We start from the raw sequence: 9,845 nt of genomic DNA, 5'->3' as shown, positions 1-9,845 counted from the left end.
TCAAGGGAAAAGACCTTGGGGGAAAAAACCCAGGGGAGAAGACCCAGGGGAAAATACCCTGGGAAAAAGCCGTAGGGGAAAAGATACTTGGAAAAAGACCAAGGGAAAAGACCCTGGCAAATGACCAGGGGAAAAGACCTTGGGGAAAAGATTCAGGGGAAAAGACCCAAGTAAAAGACTCAGGGGAAAAGAAATAGGGGAAAAGATTCAAGGGAAAAGATCCTGGGGAAAAGACCCAGGGGAAAAGACCCAGGGGAAAAGACTCAAGGGAAAAGGCCCTGGGGAAAAGACCCAGGGAAAAAGACCCTGGAAAAAACAGCCGTAAGAAAAGACCCTGGGGAAAAGATCGAAGAAAAAAGACGCAGGGGAAAAGACCCAGGGGAAAAGACCCAGGGGGGAAGATACTCGGAAAAAGACCAAGGGAAAAGAATCAGGGGAAATGAACCAGTAGAAAAGACTCACGGGAAAAGACCTGGGGGAACAGACCCGGGGGAAAAGACCCAGGGGAAAAGACTGAAGGGAAAAGACACAGGGGAAAAGACTCAAGGGAAAAGGCCCTAGGGAAAAGACCCAGGGAAAAAGACCCTGGAAAAAACAGCCGTAAGAAAAGACCCTGGGGAAAAGATCGAGGAAAAGAGACGCAGGGGAAAAGACCCAGGGGAAAAGACCCAGGGGGGAAGATACTGGGAAAAAGACCAAGGGAAAAGAATCAGGGGAAATGAACCAGTAGAAAAGACTCACGGGAAAAGACCTGTGGGAACAGAACCGGGGGAAAAGACCCAGGGGAAAAGACCGAAGGGAAAAGACCCAGGGGAAAAGTCCCAGGGGAATAGATCCGGGTAAAAGACCCAGGGGAAAAGACTCAAGGCAAAAGATCAAGGGGAAAAGACCCAGAGGAAAAGATTTAAAGGAAAAGAACCAGAGGAAAAGACTCAAGGGAAAAGACACAGGGGAAAAGACCCAGGAGAAAAGACCCAGGGGAGAAGACCCAGGAGAAATGACCCTGGGGAAAAGCCCGAGGAAAAAGGATAGTTGGAAAAAGACCAAGGGAAGAACACCCAGGAAAAAACACCCATAAGAAAAGAACCAGGGGAAAAGACTCAGGGGAAAAGAATCAGACGAATAGAACCAGCGGAAAAGACCCAGGGAAAAAGACCAAAGGGCAAACACTCAAGGGGAAATACCCAGGGGAAAAGACCCAGGGAAAAAGACCCAGGGAAAAGTCCCAGGGGAAAAGACCAAGAGGAATAGCCCCAGGTGTAAAGACTCTGGGAAAAGAGCCAGGGGAAAAGACCATGGGCAAAAGACTCAGAGAAAAAGACCCGGAGGAAAAGACCCAGAGAAAAAGACCCAGCAGAAAAAACCCAAGTGAAAAAATGCTGGTGAAAAGCCCCAGGGGTAAAGATACTGGGAAAAAGACCAAGGTTAAAGTCTCAGTGGAAAAGACCCATGGGAAAAGATCCATGGAAAAAGACCCAGAGGAAAAGACCCAGGGGAAAAGACACAAGGGAAAATACCAAGGCAAAAGACCAGGGGAAAACAGCCATGGAAAAAAGACCTGGGAAAAAGACCCAGGGGAAAATACTCAAGGGAAAAGACCTAGGGGAAAAGCCCGAGGGGAAAAGACCGAGGGGAATAGATCCAGGGGAAAAGAACCAGGGGAAAAGACTCAAGGGAAAAAGACCCAGGAAAAAACACCCATAAGTAAAGAACCAGGGGAAAAGGCTCAGGCGAAAAGAATCAGACGAACAGAGCCAGCGGAAAAGACCCAGGGAAAAAGACCGAAGGACAAAGACTCAAGGGGAAATGCCCAGGGGAAAAGACCCAGAGAAAAAGATCCATGGAAAAGTCCCAGGGGAAAAGACACTGGGGAAAAGCCCCAGGGGTAAAGATACTGGGAAAAAGACCAAGGTTAAAAACTCAGGAGAAAAGACCCATGGGAAAAGACCCAGGGGAATAGACCCAGGGCAAAAGACCCAGGGGAAAACACTCAAGGGAAAAGACCCAGGGCAAAAGACCCTCAGGAAAAGACACTGTGGAAATGACACAAGGTAAAAGACCTAGGCAGAAGACCAGGGGAAAGCAGCCAGGGAAAAAGATCGAGAAAAAAAGATGCAGGGGAAAAGACCCAGGGGAAAAGACCCAGAGGAAAAGACCCAGGGGCGCAGACCCAGGGGAAAAGACCCTGGTGAAAAGCCCCAGGGTAAAAGATACTGGGAAAAAGACCAAGGGAAAAGAATCAGGGGAAAAGACGCAGGAGAAAAGACTCAGGAAAAAAGGCGCAGTGGAAAAGACCCCGGGGAAAGACGCAGGGAAAAACATTCAAGGGAAAAGACCCAGGGGAAAAGGTGCAGGGGAAAAGACGCAGGGGAAAAGACTCAAAGAAATGACCGAAGTGAAAAGATCAAGGAAAAAAGACACAGGGGAAAAACCCAGAGGAAAAGATGCAGGGGAAAAGACCCAGGGGAGCAGACCCAAGGGAAAAGACCCTGGGGAAAAGCCCCAGGGGAAAAGATACTGGGAAAAATACCAAGGGAAAAGAATCAAGGGAAAAGACACACGAGAAAAAACTCAAGTGTTAAGACCTGGGGAAAAGACCCAGGGGAATAGACCCGGGGGAAAAGATCCAGGGAAAAGACTCAGGGGGAAAGATTTAGGGGAAAAGTCACAGAGAAAAAGACCCAGGCAAATGACCAGGGAAAAAGACCCAGGGAAAAGACCCAGGAGAAAAATACACAGGGGAAAAGACCCATGGGAAAAGAACCAGGGAAAAAGACGCAGTGGAAAAAACGCTGGGGAAAAATGCAGGGAAAAACATTCAAGGGAAAAGACCCAGGGGAAAAGACACAGGTGAAAAGACACAGGGGAAAAGACACAGGAGAAAAAGACCCTCAGGAAAAGACCCAGGGGAAAAGACACAGGTGAAATGACACAGGGGAAAAGACACAGGAGAAAAAGACCCTCAGGAAAAGACCCAGGGGAAAAGACACAGGTGAAAAGACACAGGGGAAAAGACACAGGAGAAAAAGACCCTCAGGAAAAGACCCAGGGGAAAAGACGCAGGGGAAAAGACACAGGAGAAAAAGACACAGGGGAAAAGACACAGGAGAAAAAGACCCTCAGGAAAAGACCCAGGGGAAAAGACACAGGGGAAAAGACACAGGGGAAAAGACACAGGAGAAAAAGACCCTCAGGAAAAGACCCAGGGGAAAAGACGCAGGGGAAAAGACCCAGGGGAAAAGACGCACGAGAAAAGAATCAAAGAAATGACCTCCGTGAAAAGATCAAGGAAAAAAGACACGGGGGAAAACCCAGAGGAAAAGATCCAGGGGAAAAGACCCAGGGGAGCAGACCCAGCGGAAAAGACCCACGGGAAAAGACTCAAGAGGAAAAGACCGTGGGGAAAAGACCCAACGGAAAAAGACCCAGGAAAAAACACCCGTAAGAAAAGACCCAGGGGAAAAGACTAAGGGGAAAGGCTCAGAGGAATAGAACCAGCGGAAAAGACCTAAGGGAAAAAATCCAGGGCAAAGGTTCAAGGGGAAAGACCCAGGGGAAAAGACCCAGCGGAAAAAACCCAAGTAAAAAAATCGTAGTGAAAAGCCCCAGGATAAAGACACTTGGAAAAAGACCAAGGTTAAAGACTCAGTGGAAAAGACACATGGGAAAAGGCCCAGGGGAATAGACACAGGGGTAGAGACGCTGGGAAAAGACCGAGGGAAAAAGACGAAGGGAAAAGACCCAGAGGAAAAGAATCAAGGGAAAAGACCTAGGGAAAAGACCAGGGGAAAACAGCCAGGGAAAATGACCTGGGAAAAAGACCCAGGGTAAAATACCGAGGGGAAAAGACCAAGGGGAAAAGACCCAGGGGAAAAGAACCAGGGGAAAAGACTCAAGGAGAAAGACACAGGGGAAAAGACCCAGGGGAAAAGATCCAGGGGAGAAGATCCAGGGGAAATGACCTTGGGGAAAAGACCCAGGGGAATAGACCCAGTGGAAAAACCTCAAGGGAAAAGACCCAGGGGAAAAGAACCAGTGGAAAAGACTCAAGGGAAAAGACCCAGCAGAAAAGACCCAGGGGAAAAGATCATGAGGGAAAGACTCAGGGGAAAAGACGCAGGGTAAAGACTCAATGGAAAAGACCCAGGGGAAAAGACCCAGGGGCAAAGATACTGGGAAAAAGACCTCGGTTAAAGACTCAGTGGAAAAGACCCATGGAATAGACCCGGGGCTAAAGAAGCTGGGAATAGACCCAGGGGAAAAGACTCATGGGAAAAGACTCAGAGGATAAGAACCAGGGGAAAAGACCCAGGGGGGAAGACTCTGGGGGAAAAGACGCAGGATAAAAAGACCCAGGGAATAAACCCAGGTGTAAAGACATAGGGGAAACGTCCCAGGGGAAAAGACCCAGGAAAGTTGAACCAGGGGAAAAGCCCCAGGGGAAAAGATACTTGGAAAAAGACCAAGGGAAAAGACTCAGGGGTAAAGACACAGGAGAAAAGACTCAAGGGAAAAGACCTTGGGGAAAAGACCCAGGGGAATAGACCCAGCGGAAAAACCTCAAGGGAAAAGACCCAGGGGAAAAGAACCAGTGGATAAGACTCAAGGGAAGAGACCCAGCAGAAAAGACCCAGGGGAAAAGATCATGAGGGAAAGACTCAGGGGAAAAGACGCAGGGTAAAGACTCAATGGAAAAGACCCAGGGGAAAAGACCCAGGGGCAAAGATACTGGGAAAAAGACCTTGGTTAAAGACTCAGTGGAAAAGACCCATGGAATAGACCTGGGGCTAAAGAAGCTGGGAATAGACCCAGGGGAAAATACTCATGGGAAAAGACTCAGAGGATAAGAACCAGGGGAAAAGACCCAGGGGGAAAGACTCTGGGGGAAAAGACGCAGGATAAAAAGACCCAGGGAATAAACCCAGGTGTAAAGACATAGGGGAAACGTCCCAGGGGAAAAGACCCAGGAAAGTTGAACCAGGGGAAAAGACCCAGGGGAAAAGACACAGGCAAAAGACCAGGGGAAAAGACCCAGGGAAAAAGACCCACAGAAAAGACACAGCGGAAAAGACTCAAGGGAAAAGTCCTAAGGGAAAGGACCCAGGGGAATAGACCCGGGGGAAAAGATGCGGGGGGAAAGACCCAGGTGAAAAATACCGAGGAGCAAAGGCTTAGAGGAACAGACACAAAATAAGGGGGAAAGACCCAGGGGCAAAGACTCAGGGGAAATGACTCAGGGGAAAAGACTCAGAGAAATGATGCAGGGAAAAAGACCCAGGGGCAAAGACTCAAGGGAAAAGACCCAGAGGAAATGACCCAGGGGAAAAGACCCAGGTGAAAAATATCCAGGGGAAAAGACTTAGAAGAAAAGTCTCAGGGGTAAAGTGCCAGGGGAAAAGACTCAGAGGAAAAAACTCAAAGGAACAGACCCAAAATAAGACACAGGGGAAAAGACCCAGGGGAAAAGACTCAGGGGAAAAAACTCAGGGGAAAAGACCCAAAATGAGACACAGGGGAAAAGACCCAGGTGCAAAGACTCAGGGAAAAAGACTCAGGGGAAAAGACCCAAGGGAAATAGACCCAGGAAAAAACAACCGGAAGAAAAGACCCAGGGGAAATGACTCAGGGGAAAAGATTCAGAGGAAAAAGCCCAGGGGAAAAGACTCAGGGGGAAAAACTCCTGTGGTAAAGACGCAGGATAAAAGAACGAGGACAAATGAATCAGGGGAATAGACCCAAGGGAAAAGACCAAGTGTGAAAGTCCCAGTGAAAAGACACTGGGAAAAATACCTGGGGAACAAGCATCAGGGGAAAAGACCCAGAGGAAAAGGCCCATGCAAAACATCAGGGAAAAAGACACAAGGTAAAAGACCCAGGTGAAAAATACCCAGGAGGAAAGACTTAGAAGAACAGACGCAAAATAAGGGGAAAAGACCCAAGGGCAAAGACTCAGGGGAAAAGACTCAGAGAAAAGACCAAGGAGAAAAGACACAGGGGAATAGACCCAGGGAAAAAGACCCAGAGGAAAATACCCAGGAGAAAAGAAATAGAGGAACAGACCCAAAAAAAACATAGGGGAAAAGATCCAGGGGCAAAGCCTCAGGGGAAAGGACTCAGAGGAAAAGACGCAGGGGAAAAGACTCAGAGGGAAAGACCCAGAGGAAATGACCCAGGGGAAAAGACCCAGGTGAAAAATATCCAGGGGGAAAGACTTCGAAGAAAAGTCTCAGGGGTAAAGTGCCAGGGGAAAAGACTCAGAGGAAAAAACTCAAAGGAACAGACCCAAAATAAGACACAGGGGAAAAGACCCAGGGGAAAAGACTCAGGGGAAAAGACCCAAGGGAAATAGACCCAGGAAAAAACAACCGGAAGAAAAGACCCAGGGGAAATGACTCAGGGGAAAAGATTCAGAGGAAAAAGCCCAGGGGAAAAGACTCAGGGGGAAAAACTCCTGTGGTAAAGACGCAGGATAAAAGAACGAGGACAAATGAATCAGGGGAATAGACCCAAGGGAAAAGACCAAGTGTGAAAGTCCCAGTGAAAAGACACTGGGAAAAATACCTGGGGAACAAGCATCAGGGGAAAAGACCCAGAGGAAAAGACCCATGCAAAACAACAGGGAAAAAGACACAAGGGAAAAGACCCAGGTGAAAAATACCCAGGAGGAAAGACTTAGAAGAACAGACGCAAAATAAGGGGAAAAGACCCAAGGGCAAAGACTCAGGGGAAAAGACTCAGAGAAAAGACCAAGGAGAAAAGACACAGGGGAATAGACCCAGGGAAAAAGACCCAGGGGAAAATACCCAGGAGAAAAGAAATAGAGGAACAGACCCAAAAAAAACATAGGGGAAAAGATCCAGGGGCAAAGCCTCAGGGGAAAGGACTCAGAGGAAAAGACGCAGGGGAAAAGACTCAGAGGGAAAGACCCATGGGAAAAGACTCAGGGGAAAAGACTCAGAGGAAAAGACCCAGGGGAAAGACTCAGGGGAAAAGATTCAGTGGAAAAGGCGCAGGGGAAAAGACTCAAGGGAAAAGACCCAGGCAAAAGACCAGGGGAAAAGACCCGGGGAAAAAGACCCAGAGAAAAGACACAGCGGAAAAGACTCAAGGGAAAAGTCCTAAGGGAAAAGACCCAGGGGAATAGACCCATGCAAAACAACAGGGAAAAAGACACAAGGGAAAAGACCCAGGTGAAAAATACCCAGGAGGAAAGACTTAGAAGAACAGACCCAAAATAAGGGGAAAAGACCCAAGGGCAAAGACTCAGGGGAAAAGACTCAGAGAAAAGACCGAGGAGAAAAGACACAGGGGAATAGACCCAGGGAAAAAGACCCAGGAGAAAAGACTCAGGATAAAAGTGTCAGAGAAAAAGACTCAAATGAAAAGACCCAAAATCAGACACAGGGGAAAAGACTTAGGGGCAGAGCCTCTGGGGAAAAGACTCAGGGGAAAAGACTCAGAGGAAAAGAACCAGGAGAAATGACCCAGGGGAACAGACCCAGGGCAAAGACTCAGGGGGAAAGACTCAGGGGGAAAAGACGCAGGATAAAAGACCCAGGGAATAAACCCAGGTGTAAAGACACAGGGGAAACATCCCAGGGGAAATGTCCCAGGAAAGTTGAATCAGGGGAATAGGCCCAGGGGAAAAAGACCCAGGGGAACAGACGCAGGAAAAAAAACCTTGGGGAAAAGATACTGGAAAAAGGACCAAGCGTAAAGACACAGGTAAAAAGACCCAGGGGAAAAGACCTGTGGAAAAGACCCAGGGAAATAGACCCAGGGGAAATGATCGAGTGTAAAAATCCCAGGGATTAGACGCTGAGAAAAATACCTTGGGAAAAAGCATCAGGGGAAAAGACCCAGAGGAAAAGGCTCTGGGGAAAAGTCCCAGAGGAAATGATACCGGGGAAAAAGACCAAGGTTAAAAACTGAGGGGAAAAGACCCATAGGATAAGCCCAAGGAAAAAAGACTCAGGGGCAAAGACTCAGGGCTAAAGACTCAGGGGAAAAGACGCAGGGGAAACGACTCAAAGAAATGACCTAGGGAAAAAGATTGAGGAAAAAAGACACAGGGGAAAAGATGCAGGAGAAAAGACCCAAGGGAAAAGACCCAGGGGAATAGACCTAGGGTTAAAGACGCTGGGAAAAGACCTAGCGGAAAAGACCCAGGGGAAAAGATGCAGGGAAAAAGACCCAGGGGAAAAGGCGCAGGGGAAAATACTAAAGGGAAAAGACCCAGAGTAAAAGACTGAGGGGAAAAGACCCAAGTGAAAAGGCCCAAGGGAAAAGACCCTGGGGAAAAGCCCCAGGGGAAAAGATACTGGGAAAAAGACACAGGGGAAAAGATCCAGGGGAAAAGACCCACGGGAAAAGACCGGGGAGAAAAGACCCAGGGTAAAGACACTGGGGAAAAGCCACAAGGAAAAGATACTGGGAAAAAGACCAAGGTTAAAGAACTAGGGGAAAAGATCCAGGTGTAAAGGCGCTGGGAAAAGCCCCAGAGGAAAACACCCAGTGAAGAAGACCTGGGAAAAAATCCCAGGGTAAAAGCCTCAAGGGAAAAGACAGAGGGGAAATGACCCCGGGGAAAAGGCCCAGGGGAAAAGACGCAGGGGAAAAGACTCAATGTAAAAGACTCAGAGGAAAAGAAAGGGGAAAGTCTCAGGGGAAAAGATTCAGGCAGATAAGACGCAGGATAAATGACCCAGGGAATAAACCCAGGAGGAAAGAAACCGGGAAAAAGACCCGGGGAATAGACCCAGGGGAAAAGACGCAGGTAAAAACACCCAGGGAAAAAGACCCAGGGGAAAAGACGCAGGGAAAAAGACCCAGGGAAAAGTTCCAGTGGAAAAGACGCAGCAAAAGACAAGGGGAAAAGACAGAGGGAAAAAGACCCGGGAAAAAGACCCAGTTGAAAAATACCCGGGGGAAAAGACCCAGGGTAAAAGACTCAAGGAAAAAGACACAGGAAAAAACACCCAGAAGAAAGGACCCAGGGGAAAAGTCCCAGGGTAAAAGACCCAGGGGAAGACTCAGGGAAAAGATTCAGGGGGATAAGACACAGGATAAAAGACCCAGGGGAAAAGACACAGGGGAATAGACCCAGGGAAAAAGACCCAGGGGAAAAGACTCAAGGGAAAAGACCCAGGGGCAAAGGCTCAAGGGAAAAGACACAGGGGAAAAGATCCAGGGGCAAAGACTCAGGGAAAAAGACCCAGGGGAAGAAGACCCAGGAAAAAACACCCGGATGAAAAGACCCAGGGGAAAAAACTCAGGGTAAAGACTCAGAGAAAAAGACCCAGTGAAAAAGAGCCAGTGAAAAAGACCCAGGGGAAAAGACCCACGAGAAAAGACCGAGGGGAATAGACATGGGGGTAAAGGCCCGGGGGAAAAGACCCAGGTAAAAAATACCCAGGAGAAAAGACTTTGAGGAAAAGACCCAAAATAAGGGGAAAAGACCCAGGGGCAAAGATTCAGTGGAACAGACTCAGGGGAAAAGACTCAGAGAAAAGACCCAGGGAAAAAGACCCAGTTGAAAAATATCCAGGGTAAAGACTTAGAAGAAAAGACTCAGGGGAAAAGTGCCAGGGGAAAAGACTCAGATGAAAAGACTCAAAGGAAAAGACCCAAAATATGACACAGGGGAAAAGACCCAGGGGCAAAAAGTCAGAGGAAATGACCCAAAGTAAGATACAGAGTAAAAGACCCAGGGGCAAAGACTCAGAGGAAATGACCCAAAATAAGACACATGGGAAAAGACCCAGGGTCAAAGCCTCAGGGGAAAAGACCCAAAATAAGACACAGGGGAAAAGACCCAGGGGCAAAGCCTCAGGGGAAAAGACACA

At 48.3% G+C, this 9,845-nt stretch overlaps 1 protein-coding gene across 1 annotated transcript; it reads left to right on the top strand.

The window, feature by feature from the left end:
• Positions 1–1,295: 1,295 nt before the first annotated feature.
• Positions 1,296–1,889, top strand: LOC139274036 (cylicin-2-like). Its single transcript, XM_070891089.1, has one exon. It carries the CDS (start codon positions 1,296–1,298, stop codon positions 1,887–1,889), a length of 594 nt encoding a protein of 197 aa, XP_070747190.1.
• The last annotated feature ends 7,956 nt before the right edge of the window (positions 1,890–9,845 follow it).

The sequence above is a fragment of the Pristiophorus japonicus genome, chromosome 9 (genome assembly GCF_044704955.1).
Source record: "Pristiophorus japonicus isolate sPriJap1 chromosome 9, sPriJap1.hap1, whole genome shotgun sequence".
NCBI classification, from domain to species: Eukaryota; Metazoa; Chordata; class Chondrichthyes; family Pristiophoridae; genus Pristiophorus; species Pristiophorus japonicus.
This window is presented reverse-complemented; position numbering and strand designations above follow the sequence as displayed.

Coding starts and splice junctions, on each gene's coding strand:
- LOC139274036 (XM_070891089.1), top strand. CDS start 1,296: ATGGGCAAAAGACTCAGAGAAAAAGACCCGGAGGAAAAGACCCAGAGA.